Source organism: Oncorhynchus kisutch, linkage group LG18, assembly GCF_002021735.2.
Source record: "Oncorhynchus kisutch isolate 150728-3 linkage group LG18, Okis_V2, whole genome shotgun sequence".
In the NCBI taxonomy this organism is placed as follows: Eukaryota; Metazoa; Chordata; class Actinopteri; order Salmoniformes; family Salmonidae; genus Oncorhynchus; species Oncorhynchus kisutch.
The window spans coordinates 11,046,553-11,072,120 of NC_034191.2; the positions used below are offsets into that span (position 1 = coordinate 11,046,553).

Genomic DNA, 25,568 nt, shown 5'->3' on the forward strand with positions numbered 1-25,568 from the left:
TGTTAGGGTTATGGCTAGTGTTGAGTCAGGGTCTGGACATTAATCTAGTGTTAGGGTTATGGCTAGTGTTGAGTCAGGGTCTGGACATGAATCTAGTGTTAGGGTTATGGCTAGTGTTGAGTCAGGGTCTGGACATGAATCTAGTGTTAGGGTTATGGCTAGTGTTGAGTCAGGGTCTAGACATGAATCTAGTGTTAGGGTTATGGCTAGTGTTGAGTCAGGGTCTGGACATGAATCTAGTGTTAGGGTTATGGCTAGTGTTGAGTCAGGGTCTGGACATTAATCTAGTGTTAGGGTTATGGCTAGTGTTGAGTCAGGGTCTGGACATGAATCTAGGGTTAGGGTTATGGCTAGTGTTGAGTCAGGGTGTAGACATGAATCTAGGGTTAGGGTTGAGTCAGGGTGTGGACATGAATCTAGGGCTAGGGTTATGGCTAGTGTTGAGTCAGGGTGTGGACATAAATCTAGGGTTAGTGTTGAGTCAGGGTGTGGACATGAATCTAGGGTTAGGGTTGAGTCAGGGTGTGGACATGAATCTAGTGTTAGGGTTATGGCTAGTGTTGAGTCAGGGTGTGGACATGAATCTAGTGTTAGGGTTATGGCTAGTGTTGAGTCAGGGGTGGACATTAATCTAGGGTTAGTGTTGAGTCAGGGTGTGGACATGAAGCTAGGGTTAGTGTTGAGTCAGGGTCTGGACATGAATCTAGGGTTAGGGTTATGGCTAGTGTTGAGTCAGGGTCTGGACATGAATCTAGGGTTAGGGTTATGGCTAGTGTTGAGTCAGGGGGTGGACATTAATCTAGGGTTAGGGTTGAGTCAGGGTGTGGATGTGGACATGGGACGAGAGGAAATTGTGGAGAAACAATGGCAGATGACCGTGAGCATGGCTCAACCCTAGTCGAACCCCTGGCGCTAACCTCTTTGGGATGACAATAGGACAGGCTGGGATATGCCTCTCCTCTCAGGGATCCTTCAGAAGGACACATTCATTAAACATCTCCTCTCAGTGATCCTTCAGAAGGACACATTCACTAATCATCTCAATAGACTATCATGTCCATTAACAGTCTCTGCAGAACTATTCCAGGCCTTGACCCCAGAAGAAAATGTTCACCTGAACAAACACTTCCACTGAATGAGACCACATGGAGGGCTGGAAAAGCATGCAGCTCTTACACACAGGCATACAGAGGGCTTAGCGTGTTACCGACGCGTGTTAGCGTTGGCCCACGCATGTGAGATGACGTGATGCTAGAACATACTGTGATTAAGAAGCTAAATAAACTGCTGTGACAGATTTGATGCTGTGGTTCCAAGCATAACTATACAGGCCTGCAGCTATGGGCTTGTTTACTAGGCAGCAGCTATGGGCCTGTTGACTAGGCAGCAACTATGGGCCTGTTGACTAGGCAGCAACTATGGGCCTGTTGACTAGGCAGCAACTATGGGCCTGTTGACTAGGCAGCAACTATGGGCCTGTTTACTAGGCAGCAACTATGGGCCTGTTTACTAGGCAGCAACTATGGCAGCAACTATGGGCCTGTTGACTAGGCAGCAGCTATGGGCCTGTTGACTAGGCAGCAACTATGGGCCTGTTGACTAGGCAGCAACTATGGGCTTGTTTACTAGGCAGCAGCTATGGGCCTGTTGACTAGGCAGCAACTATGGGCCTGTTTACTAGGCAGCAACTATGGGCCTGTTTACTAGGCAGCAACTATGGGCCTGTTTACTAGGCAGCAACTATGGGCCTGTTGACTAGGCAGCAACTATGGGCTTGTTTACTAGGCAGCAGCTATGGGCCTGTTGACTAGGCAACAACTATGGGCCTGTTTACTAGGCAGCAACTATGGGCCTGTTTACTATGCAGCAACTATGGGCCTGTTTACTAGGCAGCAACTATGGGCCTGTTGACTAGGCAGCAACTATGGGCCTGTTTACTAGGCAGCAACTATGGGCCTGTTGACTAGGCAGCAACTATGGGCCTGTTGACTAGGCAGCAACTATGGGCCTGTTGACTAGGCAGCAACTATGGGCCTGTTTACTAGGCAGCAACTATGGGCCTGTTTACTAGGCAGCAGCTATGGGCCTGTTGACTAGGCAGCAACTATGGGCCTGTTTACTAGGCAGCAACTATGGGCCTGTTGACTAGGCAGCAGCTATGGGCCTGTTGACTAGGCAGCAACTATGGCAGCAACTATGGGCCTGTTGACTAGGCAGCAACTATGGGCCTGTTTACTAGGCAGCAACTATGGGCCTGTTTACTAGGCAGCAGCTATGGGCCTGTTGACTAGGCAGCAACTATGGCAGCAACTATGGGCCTGTTGACTAGGCAGCAGCTATGGGCCTGTTGACTAGGCAGCAGCTATGGGCCTGTTGACTAGGCAGCAGCTATGGGCCTGTTGACTAGGCAGCAACTATGGGCCTGTTGACTAGGCAGCAACTATGGGCCTGTTTACTAGGCAGCAACTATGGGCCTGTTGACTAGGCAGCAACTATGGGCCTGTTTACTAGGCAGCAACTATGGGCCTGTTGACTAGGCAGCAACTATGGGCCTGTTTACTAGGCAGCAACTATGGGCCTGTTGACTAGGCAGCAACTATGGGCCTGTTGACTAGGCAGCAACTATGGGCCTGTTGACTAGGCAGCAACTATGGGCCTGTTTACTAGGCAGCAACTATGGGCCTGTTGACTAGGCAGCAACTATGGGCCTGTTTACTAGGCAGCAACTATGGGCCTGTTTACTAGGCAGCAACTATGGGCCTGTTGACTAGGCAGCAGCTATGGGCCTGTTGACTAGGCAGCAACTATGGGCCTGTTGACTAGGCAGCAACTATGGGCTTGTTTACTAGGCAGCAACTATGGGCCTGTTGACTAGGCAGCAACTATGGGCCTGTTTACTAGGCAGCAACTATGGGCCTGTTGACTAGGCAGCAACTATGGGCCTGTTGACTAGGCAGCAACTATGGGCCTGTTTACTAGGCAGCAGCTATGGGCCTGTTTACTAGGCAGCAACTATGGGCCTGTTTACTAGGCAGCAGCTATGGGCCTGTTTACTAGGCAGCAGCTATGGGCCTGTTTACTAGGCAGCAGCTATGGGCCTGTTTACTAGGCAGCAGCTATGGGCCTGTTTACTAGGCAGCAACTATGGGCCTGTTTACTAGGCAGCAACTATGGGCCTGTTTACTAGGCAGCAGCTATGGGCCTGTTTACTGAGTGTTTATTGTCAATGTCACCCTAAGCTTTAGATGAGGAGGATTAGGTTCACGTGAAAGCTCAGGCTAATGAAGATTGGGAATGAGGAATGTAAGGATGGGTTTCACTGTGTCCCTGTGTTCTGATTGGCAGGTGACCGACAGCGGTCCATGATCAGTGTGTGTGGACGGACCTAGCCAGGCTGACTAAGTGACACTGGCACAGTGAGTTCCGGTCTGAGTCTGAGTCAACACCGACACACTACCCAGCACTGATCAAGAGATAAAAGCGGACAATGACATGGGAAAGGGGGAATGAGAGAGGAGGGGAGAGAGAGAGAGAGAGAGCGAGGAAGAGGAGATAAATGGAATGCAAGACAAGAGAAAGAGACAGAAAGAGACAGAGACAGAGACAGAGACAGAGAGAGACAGAAAGAGACAGAGACAGAGACAGAGAAAGAGACAGACAGAAAGAGACAGAGACAGAAAGAGACAGAAAGAGACAGAAAGAGACAGAGAAAGAGACAGAGAAAGAGACAGAGAAAGAGAGAGACAGAGAGAGACAGAGAGAGACAGAGAGACAGAGAGAGACAGAGAAAGAGACAGAGAAAGAGAGAGACAGAGAGAGACAGAGAGAGACAGAGAGACAGAGAGAGACAGAGAGACAGAGAGAGACAGAGAAAGAGACAGAAAGAGACAGAGAAAGAGAGAGACAGAGAGAGACAGAGAAAGAGAGAGACAGAGAAAGAGACAGAGAAAGAGAGAGACAGAGAGAGACAGAGAGAGACAGAGAGACAGAGAGAGACAGAGAAAGAGACAGAAAGAGACAGAGACAGAAAGAGACAGAAAGAGACAGAAAGAGGCAGAAAGAGACAGAGACAGAAAGAGACAGAGACAGAAAGAGAGAGAGACCGAGAGAGACAGAAAGAGACAGAGAAAGAGACAGAAAGAGACAGAGACAGAGACAGAGAGAGACAGAAAGAGACAGAAAGAGACAGAAAGAGACAGAGACAGAAAGAGACAGAGACAGAGACAGAAAGAGACAGAGAGAGAAAAGGTACTGACAGAAGAAGGAGACATTGGGATCTCTGTTTGTGGGATCTCTGTTTGTGGGATCTCTGTTTGTGGGCTCCTGAGTGGTGCAGCGGTCTAAGGCACTGCATCCCAGTTCTAGAGGCGTCACTACAGACCCTGGTTTGATTCCAGGCTGTTACACAACCGGCCGTGATTGGGCGGCGCACAATTGGCCCAGCTTCGTCCGGGTTAGTGTTTGACCTGGGGTAGGCCGTCATTGTAATTAAGAATTTATTCTTAACTGACTTGCCAAGTTAAATAAAGGTTAAATAAAGGTTAAATAAAGGTTAAATAAAGGTAAAATAAAGGTTAAATACAATTTTAAAAAGAGGAAGAGAGAGTTATGAGATCTTCCTCGCCACCCTCTCAGTGGTGCAAGTCTCAGGCTTTGCACACTCTTGGATTGCATCCTACCTGGCAGACTGCTCATACCAGGTGGCGTGAAGAGGATCCGTGTCTGCACCACGTACTCTCACTACTGGTGTCCCCCAGGGCTTAGTTCTAGGCCCTCTCCTCTTCTCTCTATACACCAGGTCACTCAGCTCTGTCATATCCTCACATGGTCTCTCCTATCATTGCTATGCGTATGACACTCAACTACTTTTCCCCTTCCCCCCCTTCTGACACGCAGTTGGTGACACGCATCTCTGCGTGTCTGACAGATATCTCAGCTTGGATATCGGCCCACCACCTCAAGCTTCAACCTGGACAAGACGGAGCTGCTCTTCCTCCCGGGGGAGGGAGGCCTGCCCGCTCCAAGACTTCTCCATCACGGTTGACGACACCACAGTATCGCCCTTCCAGTGTGCAAAGAACCTTGGCGTGACCCTGGACAACACCCTGTCATTCTCTGCAAACATCAAAGCAGTGACTCGCTCTTGCAGGTCCATGCTCTACAACATCTATAGAGTACGACCCTACCTCACACAGGAAGAGACACATCCGTAGAGTACGACCCTACCTCACACAGGAAGAGGCACATCCGTAGAGTACGACCCTACCTCACACAGGAAGAGGCACATCCGTAGAGTACGACCCTACCTCACACAGGAAGAGGCACATCCGTAGAGTACGACCCTACCTCACACAGGAAGAGGCACATCCGTAGAGTACGACCCTACCTCACACAGGAAGAGGCACATCCGTAGAGTACGACCCTACCTCACACAGGAAGAGGCACATCCGTAGTAGTACGACCCTACCTCACACAGTAAGAGGCACATCCGTAGAGTACGACCCTACCTCACACAGGAAGAGGCACATCCGTAGAGTATGACCCTACCTCACACAGGAAGAGGCACATCCGTAGAGTACGACCCTACCTCACACAGGAAGAGGCACATCCGTAGAGTACGACCCTACCTCACACAGGAAGAGGCACATCCGTAGAGTACGACCCTACCTCACACAGGAAGAGGCACATCCGTAGAGTACGACCCTACCTCACACAGGAAGAGGCACATCCGTAGAGTACGACCCTACCTCACACAGGAAGAGGCACATCCGTAGAGTACGACCCTACCTCACACAGGAAGAGGCACATCCGTAGAGTACGACCCTACCTCACACAGGAAGAGGCACATCCGTAGAGTACGACCCTACCTCACACAGTAAGAGGCACATCCGTAGAGTACGACCCTACCTCACACAGGAAGAGGCACATCCGTAGAGTACGACCCTACCTCACACAGGAAGAGGCACATCCGTAGAGTACGACCCTACCTCACACAGGAAGAGGCACATCCGTAGAGTACGACCCTACCTCACACAGGAAGAGGCACATCCGTAGAGTACGACCCTACCTCACACAGGAAGAGGCACATCCGTAGAGTACGACCCTACCTCACACAGGAAGAGGCACATCCGTAGAGTACGACCCTACCTCACACAGGAAGAGGCACATCCGTAGAGTACGACCCTACCTCACACAGGAAGTGGCGCAGGTCCTAATCCAGGCACTTGTCCTCTCCCGTCTGGACTACTGCAACTCACTGTTAGCTTGGCTCCCTGCTTGTGCCATCAAACCCCTGCAACTTATCCAGAACTCTGCACCTGCCTGGTGTTCACAATTCCCATGTTCTCTCATGTCACCCCACTCCTCCTCACACTCCAGTCGAAGCTTGTATCCACTACAAGACCATGGTGCTTATTTACGGAACAGCAAGAGAAACTGCCCCTCCCTACTTGCAGGCTACGTTCAAACCCTACACCACGACCCGAGCACTCCGTTCTTCCACCTCTGGTCTACTGGCTCTCCCACCATTACGGGAGGGCAGCTCCCGCTCAGCCCAGTCCAAGCTCTTCTCTCTCCTGGCATCCCAATGGTGCAACCAGCTTCCTCCTGAAGCAAGGACAACAGAGTCCCTTCCCATCTTCCCCCTGAAGCTAGGACAGCAGAGTCCCTCCCCATCTTCCCCCTGAAGCTAGGACAGTAGAGTCCCTCCCCATCTTCCCCCTGAAGCTAGGACAGTAGAGTCCCTCCCCATCTTCCCCCTGAAGCTAGGACAGTAGAGTCCCTCCCCATCTTCCCCCTGAAGCAAGGACAGCAGAGTCCCTCCCCATCTTCTCCCTGAAGCAAGGACAGTAGGGTCCCTCCCCATCTTCCCCCTGAAGCAAGGACAGTAGGGTCCCTCCCCATCTTCCCCCTGAAGCAAGGACAGTAGGGTCCCTCCCCATCTTCCCCCTGAAGCAAGGACAGTAGGGTCCCTCCCCATCTTCCCCCTGAAGCAAGGACAGTAGGGTCCCTTCCCATCTTCCCCCTGAAGCAAGGACAGTAGGGTCCCTCCCCATCTTCCCCCTGACGCTAGGATAGTAGGGTCCATTCCTATCTTCCCCCTTTCTCTCTCTCTCTTCATCTCAACTCTGCTGGGACTCTGCTGCATGTACCTTCTCCCTGAAGCTAGGACAGCCGAGTCCCTCCCCATCTTCCCCCTGAAGCTAGGACAGCCGAGTCCCTCCCCATCTTCCCCCTGAAGCTAGGACAGCCGAGTCCCTCCCCATCTTCCCCCTGAAGCTAGGACAGCCGAGTCCCTCCCCATCTTCCCCCTGAAGCTAGGACAGCCGAGTCCCTCCCCATCTTCCCCCTGATGCTAGGACAGCAGAGTCCCTGCCCATCTTCCCCCTGAAGCTAGGACAGCAGAGTCCCTTCCCATCTTCCCCCTGAAGCTAGGACAGCAGAGTCCCTCCCCATCTTCCCCCTGAAGCTAGGACAGCAGAGTCCCTCCCCATCTTCCGAAAGCACCTGAAACCCTAACTCTTCACAGAGTATCATAAATCATCCCCCTCTAAAAAGCTCTGACTTTGCTGATAACTACTTTATTAAGACAAAGTGTACTTACTCTGCCTGTGATACATAGTTGTCCCACCTAGCTGTCTGAAGATCAATACACTAACTGTAAGTCTCTCTGGATAAGAGCGTCTACTAAATTACTAAAATCTCAAATGGAAAATGAACGTGAGAGAAGAAGAAAGGTGAATGTTGATGTCTCCTCACCTCACTGGTCAAGCCCACAGCTCTGTGTATTTTAACCACGTGTCCCAGCAGGACCGGGTACTGCTGACCCACAACCCTCAGCGCGGGCAGGAATGGGGCCATGGAGGCGGGGCTAGCCTGTGACACGTACACCAGTGCACCCAGTAGGGTCTCGTTCAGAGAGGCATCGCCTAGGTAACCAACCAGGGAGGGCACCAGGGGGCTCAGCACCTGGAGGGGGGAGAGAGGAGGGAGAGAGGAGGGACGGAGAGAGAGGTGGGAGGGGGAGGGAGGGGGGAGAGAGGAGGGAGAGAGGAGGGAGGGGGGAGAGAGGAGGGAGAGAGGAGGGAGGGGGAGAGAGGAGGGAGAGAGGAGGGAGGGGGAGGAGGGGGGATATAGGAGGGAGAGAGGAGGGAGAGGGGGGAAGAGAGGAGGAGAGAGGAGGGAGGGGGGGGAGAGAGAGGGAGAGAGAGGAGGGAGAGAGGAGGGAGGGGGAGAGAGGAGGGAGAGCGGAGGGAGTCCGAGAGAGGAGGGAGGTGGGGCGAGAGGAGGGACAGAGGAGGGAGGGGGGGACAGAGGAGGGAGGGGGAGAGAGGAGAGAGGAGGGGGGAGGGAGGGGGAGGGAGAGAGGAGGGAGGGGGAGAGAGGAGGGAGGGGGGGAGAGAGGGAGGAGAGAGGAGGGAGGGGGGAGAGAGGAGGGAGGAGGGAGAGAGGAGGGAGGGAGGGGAGGAGGGAGGGAGAGAGAGAGGAGGGAGGGGGGAGAGAGGAGGAGAGGAGGGCGGAGAGGAGAGAGAGAGGAGAGAGGAGGGAGGGGGGGAGGAGAGGAGGGAGAGAGGGGGGAGAGAGGAGGGAGAGAGAGAGAGAGAGACAGGGGAGAGAGAGAGAGACAGGGGAAGAGAGAGACAGAGGGAGGGGGGAGAGAGGAGGGAGAGAGGAGGGAGGGGGGAGAGGGAGAGGAGGGAGGGGGGGAGAGAGGAGGGAGGGGTGAGAGAGTGAGGGAGAGAGGAGGGAGGGGGGAGAGAGGAGGGAGGGGGAAGAGGAGAAGGGGGGGAAGAGAGAGGGGAGGGGGAGAGGGGGGAGATTAAACCAGAGACTAGCATTGAGTTGAATGAAGATGGAAAATATTCTAAAAGGTGTCATGAGAATGTAGTCATTAGTATGTAGTATTTCATTAGGTTCCACCCAGTAGCTACAGCCAAAGCTGCAGATACTCTTTCTGGGGTCCACACAAAACATGACATAATACATAACATTAACAGACAGGTACAGAAACTACATACATTTTAAATAAGAATTCACACTTTCATGTTCTTATGTGTTAGCAATCCATGCAACATGTTCTCCTAATAACGGCTACAGTGCAGTCCTGCATTTTGTTACAGTTACATACTGATACAGGAATCAGAGGATGAAGAGTAGGAAGAGGAGTAGAGAACATAAAGTTAAAAGAGGAGAAGAAGAGTAGAGAACAGAAAGAGGAGGAAGATGAGTAGAGAACAGAAAGAGGAGGAAGATGAGTAGAGAACAGAAAGAGGAGGAAGATGAGTAGAGAACAGAACGAGGAGGAAGATGAGAAAGAGAACAGAAAGGAGGAGGAAGATGAGTAGAGAACAGAAAGAGGAGGAAGATGAGTAGAGAACAGAAAGAGGAGGAAGATGAGTAGAGAACAGAAAGAGGGAGGAAGATGAGTAGAGAACAGAAAGAGGAGGAAGATGAGTAGAGACAGGAAGAGGAGGTAGATGAGAAAGAGAACAGAAGAGGAGGAAGATGAGTAGAGAACAGAAAGAGGAGGAAGATGAGTAGAGAACAGAAAGAGGAGGAAGATGAGTAGAGAACAGAAAGAGGAGGAAGATGAGAAAGAGAAACAGAAAGAGGAGGAAGATAAGTAGAGAACAGAAAGAGGAGGAAGATGAGTAGAGAACAGAAAGAGGATGAAGATGAGTAGAGAACAGAAAGAGGAGGAAGATGAGTAGAGACAGAAAGATGGAGGAAGATGAGTAGAGAACAGAAAGAGGCAGGAAGCATGAGTAGAGAACAGAAAGAGGAGGAAGATGAGAAAGAGAAACAGAAAGAGGAGGAAGATGAGTAGAGAACAGAAAGAGGAGGAAGATGAGTAGAGAACAGAAAGAGGAGGAAGATGAGTAGAGAACAGAAAGAGGAGGTAGATGAAAGAGAACAGAAAGGGAGGGAAGATGAGTAGGAGACAGGAAAGAGGAGGAAGATGAGTAGAGAAACAGAAAGAGGATGAAGATGAGTAGAGAACAGAAAGAGGAGGAAGAGGGAGTTAGGAGAACAGAAAGAGGAGGAAGATGAGGAAAGAGACAGAAAGAGGAGAATGATGAGTAGAGAACAGAAAGAGGCGGAAGATGAGTCGAGAACAGAAAGAGGAGGAAGATGAGTAGAGAACAGAAAGAGGAGGAAGATGAGTAGAGAACAGAAAGTTAAGCTGAGGAAGATGAGTAGAGAACAGAAAGAGGAGGAAGATGAGTAGAGAACAGAAAGTTAAGCTGAGGAAGATGAGTAGAGAACAGAAAGAGGAGGAAGATGAGTAGAGAACAGAAAGTTAAGCTGAGGAAGATGAGTAGAGAACAGAAAGTTAAGCTGAGGAAGATACGTAGAGAACAGAAAGTTAAGAGGAGGAGGATGTGAAAGAGAAGTGTTGGTAGAATGGTAGTAGAGTTGAGATGGAGAGAGAGAGAGAGAGCAGAGTTGAAATGGAGAGAGAGAGAGAGCAGAGTTGAGATGGAGAGAGAAGAGAGAGAGAGAGCAGAGTTGAGATGGAGAGAGAGAGAGAGAGAGAAAGAGCAGAGTTGAGATGGAGAGAGAGAGAGAGTATGTTGTCTACCTCACTTGCTTTGGCAATGTTAACACATGTTTCCCATGCCAATAAAGCCCTTGAATTGATTGAATTGAATTGAGAGAAAGAGCAGATGTTGAGATGGAGAGAGAGAGAGGCCTGGTGGTGACAGCAGTCCTAAGATCACTGAGATCTAAAACAGGACATCAGGCAAGACTGTTCAGGCAAGACTCTGGGAGGAACACAGAAGAAAGAAGGGATCTGAGGGGAATTGAAGAGGAAGAGGGAACAGAAGAGGGGTGAAGCCTGAATATCATTACGTTCCCATGGAAACCTTAACCATCAAAGACATGGACACATACGGATACACACAGTGACGATGCTTCACGAGAGGCAGGTTGAGCGGAGCCCCACCAATACCCAGCATGCAATTCTGGTATTTCATGTCACAACAACATATTGTATCAGTTAACAATTTAAAAAAAAATTTTTTTAATTGTTTGATCTAATAAGCGTATGTGGTCGTATATCCATTGTTTTGGGACATTTCCGTTGAGTAAGTGATTGAGTAAGTCAGCCTCGCTCTGTGTTTTCTGTTGAGGAGGGGCAGACAGAGAAAGTACAGTGAGTGGGCGTCGTCCATCTTCTCTGGTTGCGCATGATTGGCTCATGGTACTGTCACTCATGGGGACACGACGTCAGCACAGCACCTGCTGGGAGAGATAGCCAGCAAAAGCCCCTCTTCGGTGCTCTCAGATAAATCAACGTCTTGCGCCCAAGTAACTTTGATTGGACTTATGTGTCAACTTCGTAGCTAGCTAGTTGGCACTGTTACCACGTAGGTCGATTAGCTTCGTAGCTAGCTAGTTGGCACTGTTACCACGTAGGTAGATTAGCTTCGTAGCTAGCTAGTTGGCACTGTTACCACGTAGGTCGATTAGCTTCGTAGCTAGCTAGTTGGCACTGTTACCACGTAGGTCGATTAGCTAGCTAGTTGGCACTGTTACCACGTAGGTCGATTAGCTAGCTAGTTGTTTACCAGGCACTGTTACCACGTCTTCAAGCTAGGTCGATTAGCTAGCTGAAACATGTCGACTAGTTTAGCTATATCCTGGCACTGTTACCACGTCTTCAAGCTAGGTCGATTAGCTAGCTGAAACATGTCGACTAGTTTAGCTATATCCTGGCACTGTTACCACGTAGGTCGATTAGCTAGCTGAAACATGTCGACTAGTTTAGCTATATCCTGGCACTGTTACCACGTAGGTCGATTAGCTAGCTGAAACATGTCGACTAGTTTAGCTATATCCTGGCACTGTTACCACGTAGGTCGATTAGCTAGCTGAAACATGTCGACTAGTTTAGCTATATCCTGGCACTGTTACCACGTAGGTCGATTAGCTAGCTGAAACATGTCGACTAGTTTAGCTATATCCTGGCACTGTTACCACGTAGGTCGATTAGCTAGCTGAAACATGTCGACTAGTTTAGCTATATCCTGGCACTGTTACCACGTAGGTCGATTAGCTAGCTGAAACATGTCGACTAGTTTAGCTATATCCTGGCACTGTTACCACGTAGGTCGATTAGCTAGCTGAAACATGTCGACTAGTTTAGCTATATCCTGGCACTGTTACCACGTAGGTCGATTAGCTAGCTGAAACATGTCGACTAGTTTAGCTATATCCTGGCACTGTTACCACGTAGGTCGATTAGCTAGCTGAAACATGTCGACTAGTTTAGCTATATCCTGGCACTGTTACCACGTCTTCAAGCTAGGTCGATTAGCTAGCTGAAACATGTCGACTAGTTTAGCTATATCCTGGCACTGTTACCACGTCTTCAAGCTAGGTCGATTAGCTAGCTGAAACATGTCGACTAGTTTAGCTATATCCTGGCACTGTTACCACGTCTTCAAGCTAGGTCGATTAGCTAGCTGAAACATGTCGACTAGTTTAGCTATATCCTGGCACTGTTACCACGTCTTCAAGCTAGGTAGATTAGCTAGCTGAAACATGTCGACTAGCTTAGCTATATCCTGGCACTGTTACCACGTCTTCAAGCTAGGTCGATTAGCTAGCTGAAACATGTCGACTAGTTTAGCTATATCCTGGCACTGTTACCACGTCTTCAAGCTAGGTAGATTAGCTAGCTGAAACATGTCGACTAGCTTAGCTATATCCTGGCACTGTTACCACGTCTTCAAGCTAGGTCGATTAGCTAGCTGAAACATGTCGACTAGTTTAGCTATATCCTGGCACTGTTACCACGTAGGTCGATTAGCTAGCTGAAACATGTCGACTAGTTTAGCTATATCCTGGCATTGTTACCACGTCTTCAAGCTAGGTCGATTAGCTAGCTGAAACATGTCGACTAGTTTAGCTATATCCTGGCATTGTTACCACGTCTTCAAGCTAGGTAGATTAGCTAGCTGAAACATGTCGAGTAGTTTAGCTATATCCTGGCATTGTTACCACGTCTTCAAGCTAGGTAGATTAGCTAGCTGAAACATGTCGACTAGCTTAGCTATATCCTGGCACTGTTACCACGTCTTCAAGCTAGGTCGATTAGCTAGCTGAAACATGTCGACTAGTTTAGCTATATCCTGGCACTGTTACCATGTCTTCAAGCTAGGTCGATTAGCTAGCTGAAACATGTCGACTAGTTTAGCTATATCCTGGCACTGTTACCACGTCTTCAAGCTAGGTCGATTAGCTAGCTGAAACATGTCGACTAGCTTAGCTATATCCTGGCAAATCCTTTTCAAACTTAGCATTATTAAGGAAATGTAGACATAAAACGTCTTGGTGTTCATTAGCCATCTAAACTTTAAAACATAGCAAGCTGGAAAAGAGGATTCACGTCGAATGGTTGGTTGGTGGATCACGGAGCAGTGGCTAACATCTGTTTTGAGGTCGGCTAGCTAATATTGTTGATGTTTTGATGGAAGACTGTAATACACATGGAACCACATGTAGAAGAAGGGTTAGTTATAAATATATCGTATTTGATGGAAGCGCAACTGTGAGTTTACCCCATCAATATTTTCATCTTTAAATCGCCACGGGACACACGCAAGCACACACACACACAGTGCACGCACACACACACACACACACAGTGCACGCACACACACACACACAGTGCACGCGCACACACACACAGTGCACGCACACACACACACAGGGCACGCACACACACACACAGTGCACGCACACACACACACACACACAGTGCAGGCACACACACACACGTGCACACACACACAGTGCACACACACACACACACACAGACACAGTGCACGCACACACCAGTCTTTGAAGAGTTAGAGTTTTGACCCTTCCACCAGCTCTGTCACTCTGACTGACCCCTGACTGACCCCTGACTGACCCCTGGCTGACCCCTGACTGACCCCTGGCTGACCCCTGTCTTACCTGGTCGGTGAGAAACATGATGTCTTTTAGTCAGGGGGTCAGGGGGTGATCTCTGGGGTGATGACCAGCCTTGCTGTGAGACTCACTGGCTAAATTCAATCCCCTTTACTATCACCTCATTCCCTGTCCTGGCCAGACCACCATCACCCCAATACACTATCACCCCAATACCACCATTACCACCATCACCCTAATACCACCATCACCCCAATACCACCATCACCACCATCACCCCAATACCACCATCACCACCATCACCCCAATACCACCATCACCCCAATACCACCATCACCACCATCACCCCATCACCACAATACCACCATCACCACCATCACCTCAATACCACCATCACCACCATCACCCCAATACCACCATCACCCCAATACCACCATCACCCCAATACCACCATCAACCCCAATACCACTATCACCCCAATACCACCATCACCACCATCACCTCAATACCACCATCACCACCATCACCCCAATACCACCATCACCCCAATACCACCATCACCACATCACCCCAATACCACCATCACCCCAATACCACTATCACCCCAATACCACCATCACCACCATCACCTCAATACACCATCACCACCATCACCCCAAATACCACCATCACCCCAATACCACCATCACCACCATCACCCCCATACCACCATCACCCCAATACCACTATCACCTCAATACCACCATCACCACCATCACCCCCAATACCACCATCCACCCCAATACCACCATCACCACCATCACCCCAATACCACCATCCCCACCATCACCCCAATACCACCATCACCCCAATACCACCATCACCCCAATACCACCATCACCCCAATACCACCATCACCCCAATACCACTATCACCCCAATACCACTATCACCCCAATACCACCATCACCCCAATACCACCATTACCACCATCACCCTAATACCACCATCACCCCAATACCACCATCACCACCCATCACCCCAATACCACCATCACCACCATCACCCCAATACCACCATCACCCCAATACCACCATCACCACCATCACCCCCAATACCACCACCACTCCAATACCACTATCACCCCAATACCACCATCAGCACCATCACCCCAATACCACCATCGCCCCAATACCACCATCACCACCATCACCCCAATATCACCATCACCACCATCACCCCAATACCACCATCACCCCAATACCACCATCACCACCATCACCCCAATACCACCACCACCCAATTACCACATCACCCCAATACCACTATCACCCCAATACCACTATCACCCCAATATCACCATCACCACAATACCACCATCACCCTAATACCACCCATCACCCCAATACCACCATCACCACCATCACCCCCAATACCACCATCACCCCAATACACCATCACCACCATCACCCCAATACCACCATCACCCCAATACCACTATCACCCCAATACCACCATCAGCGCCATCACCCCAATATCACCATCACCCCAATACCCACCATCACCCCAATACCACCATCACCCCAATACCACCATCACCCCCCAATACCACCATCACCACCATCACCCCAATACCACCATCACCCCAATACCACCATCACCCCAATACCACTATCACCCCAATACCACTATCACCCCAATACCACCATCACCACAATACCACCATCACCCCAATACCACCATCACCCCAATACCACCATCACCACCATCACCCCAATACCACCATCACCACCATCACCCCAATACCACCATCACCCCAATACCACCATCACCCCAATACCACTATCACCACCATCACCCCAATACCACCATAACCTCAATACCACCATCACCCCAATACCATCATCACCACAATACCATCATCACCACAATACCACCATCACCCCAATACCACCATTACCACCATCACCCAATACCACCATCACCATCATCACCACAATGCCACCCTCACCACCATCACACCAATACGACCATCACCCCAATACCACCATCACCACCATCACCCCAATACCATCATCACCACAATACCACCATCACCCCAATACCACCATTACCCCAATACCACCATCACACCAATACCACCATCACCCCAATACCACCATCACCACAATGCCACCATCACCCCAGTACCACCATCACCCCAATACCCCCCCACCCAGATTTCACTCCAACATTCCAATATGGCTGCCACAATACCATTAATATATACATGTTTTAAATGAGAGACATCTTTCAGATGAGTGTACTAACAGGCCCCCACTGTGGTACAACATGCCCCCACCTTGGCATTCTCCCCTTATTCTTCAGTACTCTCCATTACTCTCCCTTTAGTCTTCGGTACTCTCCATTACTCTCCCCTTAATCTTCAGTACTCTCCATTAGTCTTCAGTGCTCTCCATTACTCTCTCCTTAGTCTTCAGTTCTCTCCATTACTCTCTCCTTGGTCTTCAGTACTCTTCATTACTCTCTCCTTAGTCTTCAGTTCTCTCCATTACTCTCTCCTTGGTCTTCGGTACTCTCCATTACTCTCCCCTTAGTCTTCAGTACTCTCAATTACTCTCTCCTTAGTCTTCAGTTCTCTCCATTACTCTATCCTTAGTCTTCAGTACTCTCCATTACTCTCTCCTTAGTCTTCAATACTCTCAATTACTCTCTCCTTAGTCTTCAGTACTCTCCATTACTCTCCCCATTTGTCTTCAGTACTCCCCTTAGTCTTCAGTACTCTCCGTTACTCTCTCCTTAGTCTTCAGTACTCTCCATTACTCTCTCCTTAGTCTTCAATACTCTCCATTACTCTCCATTACTCTCTCCTTAGTCTTCAGTACTCTCCATTACTCTATCCTTAGTCTTCAGTACTCTCCATTAATCTCCCCATTTGTCTTCAGTACTCCCCTTAGTATTCAGTACTTTCCATTACTCTCTCCTTAGTCTTCAATACTCTACATTACTCTCCCCATTTGTCTTCAGTACTCCTCTTAGTCTTCAGTACTCTCCATTACTCTCTCCTTAGTCTGCAGTACTCTCCATTACTCTCTCCTTAGTCTGCAGTACTCTCCATTACTCTCTCCTTAGTCTGCAGTACTCTCCATTACTCTCTCCTTAGTCTGCATTACTCTCCATTACTCTCCCCTTAGTCTTCAGTACTCTCCATTACTCTCTCCTTAGTCTTCAGTACTCTCCATTACTCTCTCCTTAGTCTGCAGTACTCTCCATTACTCTCCCCTTAGTCTTCAGTTCTCTCCATTACTCTCTCCTTAGTCTTCAGTACTCTCCATTACTCTCTCCTTAGTCTGCAGTACTCTCCATTACTCTCTCTTTAGTCTGCAGTACTCTCCATTACTCTCTCCTTAGTCTTCAGTACTCTTCCCTTAGTCTTCAGTACTCTCCATTAGTCTTCAGTTCTCTCCATTACTCTCTCCTTAGTCTGCAGTACTCTCCATTACTCTCTCCTTAGTCTGCAGTACTCTCCATTACTCTCTCCTTAGTCTGCAGTACTCTCCATTACTCTCTCCTTAGTCTGCAGTACTCTCCATTACTCTCCCCTTAGTCTTCAGTACTCTCCATTAGTCTTCAGTTCTCTCCATTACTCTCTCCTTAGTCTTCAGTACTCTCCATTACTCTCTCCTTAGTCTGCAGTACTCTCCATTACTCTCTCTTTAGTCTGCAGTACTCTCCATTACTCTCTCCTTAGTCTTCAGTACTCTTCCCTTAGTCTTCAGTACTCTCTATTAGTCTTCAGTTCTCTCCATTACTCTCTCCTTAGTCTGCAGTACTCTCCATTACTCTCTCCTTAGTCTGCAGTACTCTCCATTACTCTCTCCTTAGTCTTCAGTACTCTCCATTAGTCTCTCCTTAGTCTGCAGTACTCTCCATTACTCTCTCCTTAGTCTGCAGTACTCTCCATTACTCTCTCCTTAGTCTGCAGTACTCTCCATTACTCTCTCCTTAGTCTGCAGTACTCTCCATTACTCTCTCCTTAGTCTGCAGTACTCTCCATTACTCTCTCCTTAGTCTGCAGTACTCTCCATTACTCTCTCCTTAGTCTTCAGTACTCTCCATTAGTCTCTCCTTAGTCTGCAGTACTCTCCATTACTCTCTCCTTAGTCTGCAGTACTCTCCATTACTCTCTCCTTAGTCTGCAGTACTCTCCATTACTCTCTCCTTAGTCTGCAGTACTCTCCATTACTCTCTCCTTAGTCTGCAGTACTCTCCATTACTCTCTCCTTAGTCTGCAGTACTCTCATTACTCTCCCTTTTTTTTAGCTTTATTTAACTAGACAAGTAAGTTAAGAACAAATTTTGATTTTCAATGATGGCCTAGGAGTAGTGGGTTAACTGCCTGTTCAGGGGCAGAACGACAGATTTTTACCTTGTCAGCTCGGGATTTGAACTTGCAACCTCTCGGTTACTATTCCAACGCTCTAACCACTAGGCTACCTGCCACCCCTTAGTCTCCATTACTCTCCATTACTCTCCCTTACAGTCCATTACACTCCATTACTCTCCCTTACAGTCCATTACTCTCCATTACTCTCCCTTAGAGTCCATTACTCTCCATTACTCTCCCTTAGTGTCCATTACTCTCCATTACTCTCCCTTAGTGTCCATTACTCTCCCTTAGTGTCCATTACTCTCCCTTAGTGTCCATTACTCTCCATTACTCTCCCTTAGTGTCCATTACTCTCCCTTAGTGTCCATTACTCTCCCTTAGTCTCCATTACTCTCCCTTAGACTCCCCTTAGTCTCCATTACTCTCCCCGTAGTGTCCATTACTCTCCCTTAGTCTCCCCTTAGTCTCCATTACTCTCCATTACTCTCCCCTTAGTCTCCATTACTCTCCATTACTCTCCCCTTAGTGTCCATTACTCTCCCCTTGGTCTCCCCTTAGTCTCCATTACTCTCCCTTAGTCTCCTCTTGGTCTGCCCTTAGTCTCCCCTTAGTGTCCGTTACTCTCCCCTTGGTCTCTCCTTAGTCTCCATGACTCTCCCTTAGTGTCCATTACTCTCCCTTAGTGTCCATTACTCTCCCTTAGTGTCCATTACTCTCCCTTAGTGTCCATTACTCTCCCCTTAGTGTCCATTACTCTCCCCTTAGTCTCCATTACTCTCTCCTTAGTCTCCCCTTAGTGTCCATTACTCTCCCTTAGTGTCCATTACTCTCCCTTAGTCTCCCCTTAGTGTCCATTACTCTCCCTTAGTGTCCATTACTCTCTCTTAGTCTCCCCTTAGTCTCCATTACTCTCTCCTTAGTCTCCATTACTCTCCCTTAGTGTCCATTACTCTCCCTTAGTGTCCATTCCTCTCCCTGGAGTGCAGTACAGTATTAATAAACCCATTACCCTCCTCATCCTAGACCCCACTCTCTGGAGTGCAGTACAGTATTAATAAACCCATTACTCTCCTCATCCTAGACCCCACTCTCTGGAGTGCAGTACAGTATTCATTCACCCATGTATGCTTCTACACCTGCATTGCTTGCTGTTTGGGGTTTTAGGCTGGGTTTCTGTACAGCACTTTGAGATATCAGCTGATGTACGAAGGCTATATAAATAAATTTGATTTGATTTGATTTGATGTATGAATTCTGGACTTTCTCATGTCTAATGTGTTCTCTGAATGCACTCCATTCCTCCAGCATCAGATGCCATTTTGCTAGGGGTTTGTTACAGGCAAGTCACTCACACACACACTCATATAAATGACACACACACACACACACACACACACACACACACACACACACACACACACACACACACACACACACACACACACACACACACACACACACACACACACACACACATACACTCATATAAATGACACACACACACACTCATATAAATGACACACACACACACACACACTCATATAAATGACACACACACACACACACACACACACACACACACACACACACACACACACACACACACACACACACACACACACACTCACTCACTCACACACACGCTCATATAAATGACACACACACACACACACACAGGCACGCACTGAGCAATCGCACACATACCTGTGGCTGTTGCTCGGCGACCATCTGGATCAGCCTCAGCAGGTGTTGTTGCTCCGGTGACTCGAGCTGTGACATCATGGCCGTCAGGTTGCCTAGGTGACGATGGATGGCATGGGGCAGTTTGGGGTAGACGGACGGCAACACGCGTAGGAGCATGTGGTTACCTAGACGACACGGCAAGAGACAGGTTCCATGTAAAACTATGTTTGTGACAACAGATTCAAGGTCTCACAGATTCAAGGTCTCACAGATTCAAGGTCTCACAGATTCAAGGTCTCACAGATTCAAGGTCTCACAGATTCACGGTCTCACAGATTCAAGGTCTCACAGATTCAAGGTCTCACAGATTCAAGGTCTCACAGATTCACGGTCTCACAGATTCAAGGTCTCACCAATATTTCTTCACTGATGTTCATCCTTCAGGAAGAATGTAAAATCTTGCTGTATAAATGGACATGTGTACCAGAAACATTCAATATTTCCCAAGAGACATATCTAATATCTCATGCATCTGAACAATGACTTTGTCTTCAAGTACTAGCTTTATTCCTTATGACATTACATGAACACGAACAATGACTTTTTTTGTTAAATTCGTAGCTTTTTCAATAAAGTCAATCGGGCTTGATTTATGTCCCCACAGTAAAAGGCTGGATTTAATAGAATGAGTGAACCTGTGGGGTAAACCTGGTCATGATTTACTCTATCGGGGGCAAAACTATGTGACGTTCCTACAGAATGACTGTGTCCTCCTAATCAAAGGCCTATGTTGTTATTGATGTTGTTGTTGTTGTTGATGTTGTTTGTGTTCTTTTCCTTTGTTTTCTGGTTTAATCAATGTAATGATTTTATTTTATTTTAAATGTCAAACCACATCATCTGCAGGACATATGGCTTTGGTGAGACCGAGAGAGAAAGAAAGAAAGAAAGAAAGAAAGAGGGAGTAGAGAACAATAGAGAGAAAGAGAGAGAGAGAGAGAGAGAGAGAGAGAGAGAGAGACAGAGAGAGAGAGAGAGAGAGAGAGAGAGAGAGAGAGAGAGAGAGAGAGAGAGAGAGAGAGAGAGAGAGAGAGAGAGAGAGAGTGAGAGAGAGAGAGAGAGAGAGAGAGAGAGAGAGAATTCAGAATGTAGAATTCTGCAAAAATATCCTCAGTGTACAACGTAGAACACCAAATAATGCATGCAGAGCAGAATTAGTCCGATACCCGCTAATTATCAAAATCCAGAAAAGAGCTGTTAAATTTTACAACCACCTAAAAGGAAGCGATTCCCAAACCTTCCATAACAAAGCCATCACCTACAGAGAGATGAAACTGGAGAAGAGTCCCCTAAGCAAGCTAGTCCTGGGGCTCTGTTCACAAACACAAACACACCCCACAGAGCCCCAGGACAGCAGCACAATTAGACCCAACCAAATCATAAGAAAACAAAAAGATAATTACTTAACACATTGGAAAGAATTAACAAAAAAACTGAGCAAACTAGAATGCTATTTGGCCCTAAACAGAGAGTACACAGTGGCAGAATACCTGACCACAGTGAATGACCCAAACTTAAGGAAAGCTTTGACTATGTACAGACTCAGTGAGCATAGCCTTGCTATTGAGAAAGGCAGCCGTGGGCAGACCTGGCTCTCAAGGGAAGACAGGCTATGTGCTCACTGCCCACAAAATGAGGTGGAAACTGAGATGCACTTCCTAACCTCCTGCCAAATGTATGACCATATTACACAGACCACCCAATATATGACCATATTATTATTATTATTTTATTTTATTTATTTATTTTTTATTATTTTTATTTAACCAGGTAGGCTAGTTGAGACACCTTTATTTAACCAGGTAGGCTAGTTGAGACACCTTTATTTAACCAGGTAGGCTAGTTGAGAACACCTTTATTTAACCAGGTAGGCTAGTTGAGAACACCTTTATTTAACCAGGTAGGCTAGTTGAGAACACCTTTATTTAACCAGGTAGGCTAGTTGAGAACACCTTTATTTAACCAGGTAGGATAGTTGAGACACCTTTATTTAACCAGGTAGGCTAGTTGAGAACACCTTTATTTAACCAGGTAGGCTAGTTGAGACACCTTTATTTAACCAGGTAGGCTAGTTGAGAACACCTTTATTTAACCAGGTAGGCTAGTTGAGAACAAGTTCTCATTTGCAACTGCGACCTGGCCAAGATAAAGCACAGCAGTGTGAACAGACAACAAAGAGTTACACATGGAGTAAACAATTAACAAGTCAATAACACAGTAGAAAAAAAGAAAAGAAAAGAGAGTCTATATACATTGTGTGCAGAAGGCATGAGGAGGTAGGCAAATGATTACAATTTAGCAGGTTAACACTGGAGTGATAAATGATCAGATGGTCATGTACAGGTAGAGATATTGGTGTGCAAAAGAGCAGAAAAGTAAATAAATAAAAACAGTATGGGGATGAGGTAGGTAAAAATGGGTGGGCTATTTACCGATAGACTATGTACAGCTGCAGCGATCGGTTAGCTGCTCAGATAGCAGATGTTTGAAGTTGGTGAGGGAGATAAAAGTCTCCAACTTCAGCGATTTTTGCAATTCGTTCCAGTCACAGGCAGCAGAGAACTGGAACGAAAGGCGGCCAAATGAGGTGTTGGCTTTAGGGATGATCAGTGAGATACACCTGCTGGAGCGCGTGCTACGGATGGGTGTTGACATCGTGACCACTGAACTGAGATAAGGCGGAGCTTTACCTAGCATGGACTTGTAGATGACCTGGAGCCAGTGGGTCTGGCGACGAATATGTAGCGAGGGCCAGCCGACTAGAGCATACAAGTCGCAGTGGTGGGTGGTATAAGGTGCTTTAGTGACAAAACGGATGGCACTGTGATAAACTGCATCCAGTTTGCTGAGTAGAGTGTTGGAAGCAATTTTGTAGATGACATCGCCGAAGTCGAGGATCGGTAGGATAGTCAGTTTTACTAGGGTAAGTTTGGCGGCGTGAGTGAAGGAGGCTTTGTTGCGGAATAGAAAGCCGACTCTTGATTTGATTTTCGATTGGAGATGTTTGATATGAGTCTGGAAGGAGAGTTTGCAGTCTAGCCAGACACCTAGGTACTTATAGATGTCCACATATTCAAGGTCGGAACCATCCAGGGTGGTGATGCTGGTCAGGCGTGCGGGTGCAGGCAGCGAACGGTTGAAAAGCATGCATTTGGTTTTACTAGCGTTTAAGAGCAGTTGGAGGCCACGGAAGGAGTGTTGTATGGCATTGAAGCTCGTTTAGAGAGACATATTTCCCTCAGATTACACAGATCCACAAAGAATTCGAAAACATATCCAATTTTGATAAACTCCCATATCTACTGGGTGAAATACCACAGTGTGACATCACAGCAGCAAGATTTGTGACCTGTTGCCACGAGAAAAGGGCAACCAGTGAAGAACAAACACCATTAAAAATACAACCCATATTTATGTTGATTTATTTTATCTTGTGTCCTTTAACCATTTGTACATTGTTAAAACACTGTATATATATAATATGACATTTGTAATGTCTTTATTGTTTTGAAACTTCTGTATGTGTAATGTTTACTGTTAATTTGTATTGTTTATTTCACTTTATATATTCACTTTATATATTATCTACCTCACTTGCTTTGGCAATGTTAACACATGTTTCCCATGTCAATAAAGTCCTTGAATTGAATTGAATTGAATTGAGAGAGAGAGAGAGCGAGAGAGACAGAGAGAGAGAGAGAGCGAGAGAGAGAGAGAGAGAGAGACAGAGAGGGAGAGAGAGGAGAAGTTAGGAGGTGTGTACAGTATATCAGGGTTAGAAGTAGAGAACAATAGAGACAGATGATAACTTTTTCCTATCATCTATTATAGTTTAGAACTGTTCTGCTTTGGTAAAAATCGACATGCACTTCTTGCCTATGCAAATGTTATGAATTGGATTTAATTGAACAACAGAGGAGACAAAGAGACAGAAACAAGAGAGGCCTCCAGTCTTCCTGCCCGCTGAATGTATGTCGTTATCTACTGGGTCATCTGGAAGTAATCCCCAGGTTCCTTCCTGGGACTCTCCTATGAATGGAACACACACACACTGTGGAGGTGATTCTCATTTTGTGAATTGAGTTCTATTTGCAGTCGACCCTCGCTCTGATTGGCTAAGGAAACGGGCGGTACCACAGAGACATGGGATAATAAACACGTGTTGGAAAACAAGAAGTAGTGAGAGTCTTAACAGCTGTGGCCAGCAATGTGAGAGTCGTTTAGAATGAGGTGAAGAGGGAATGGACAAAGGTTATGTCATATAAAGAAACCAGGAAGTACACATGGGTCCAATCATTTGAATTAGTTCAGTTGAATTGACTGGGAGTTCCATTTGGCCCCACTGTGTACATTTACTTCCTGGAGAATCTGTACATTTCTGACATCACTGTCCAATCCTCCTTCATTCTATTTTCCAGTGAGGAGCCAGTAACTGTCTGGACACCAATAAGATGACTAAGGATATACCTCAAGGAACATATTACAAATTCATTACTTTATGTTACACTTTCAATTTTAACTTGAGGTAGACATAGGGCAACAGGAAAATTAATGGGTTGTATTTAGTGTGTGTGTGTGTGTGTGTGTGTGATAGTATATGTGTATATAGCATGCTTTGCTACCTAGTGTTGTTACCTGCTACACGTACAAGACTAATCTGATGGCCATTACTCCTATCAACAAGATAAATGTCCAGCCAACATCTGTCCACAGTTTACCTGGAATGGATTGACTTCCTGTCTGTCTTAGAATGTTAACGTTATTCTGAAAGCTCGTCCTCATACATCATCACACTAAACTACAACCTGGGTAGCACATCCAATAGATAACATTTACACTGCCCACCATGGCAACTCATCATCCAATAGATAACATTTACACTGCCCACCATGGCAACTCATCATCCAATAGATAACATTTACACTGCCCACCATGGCAACTCATCATCCAGTAGATAACATTTACACTGCCCACCATGGCAACTCATCATCCAATAGATAACATTTACACTGGCCACCATGGCAACTCATCATCCAATAGATAACATTTACACTGGCCACCATGGCAACTCATCATCCAATAGATAACATTTACACTGGCCACCATGGCAACTCATCATCCAATAGATAACATTTACACTGCCCACCATGGCAACTCATCATCCGATGGATAACATTTACACTGGCCACCATGGCAACTCATCATCCAATAGATAACATTTACACTGCCCACCATGGCAACTCATCATCCAATAGATAACATTTACACTGGCCACCATGGCAACTCATCATCCAATAGATAACATTTACACTGCCCACCATGGCAACTCATCATCCAATAGATAACATTTACACTGCCCACCATGGCAACTCATCATCCAATAGATAACATTTACACTGGCCACCATGGCAACTCATCATCCAATAGATAACATTTACACTGCCCACCATGGCAACTCATCATCCAATAGATAACATTTACACTGGCCACCATGGCAACTCATCATCCAATAGATAACATTTACACTGGCCACC

The 25,568-nt window shown here is 47.3% G+C and overlaps 1 protein-coding gene across 1 annotated transcript in view; it reads right to left on the bottom strand.

The window, feature by feature from the left end:
- Positions 1–25,568, bottom strand: part of LOC109909615 (ventricular zone-expressed PH domain-containing protein-like) — a 231,597-nt gene that overhangs the window by 115,129 nt on the left and 90,900 nt on the right. The window contains 2 exon segments of the mRNA XM_031795382.1: positions 7,759–7,968; positions 19,996–20,159. Coding sequence (XP_031651242.1) covers positions 7,759–7,968; positions 19,996–20,159 — 374 coding nt within the window.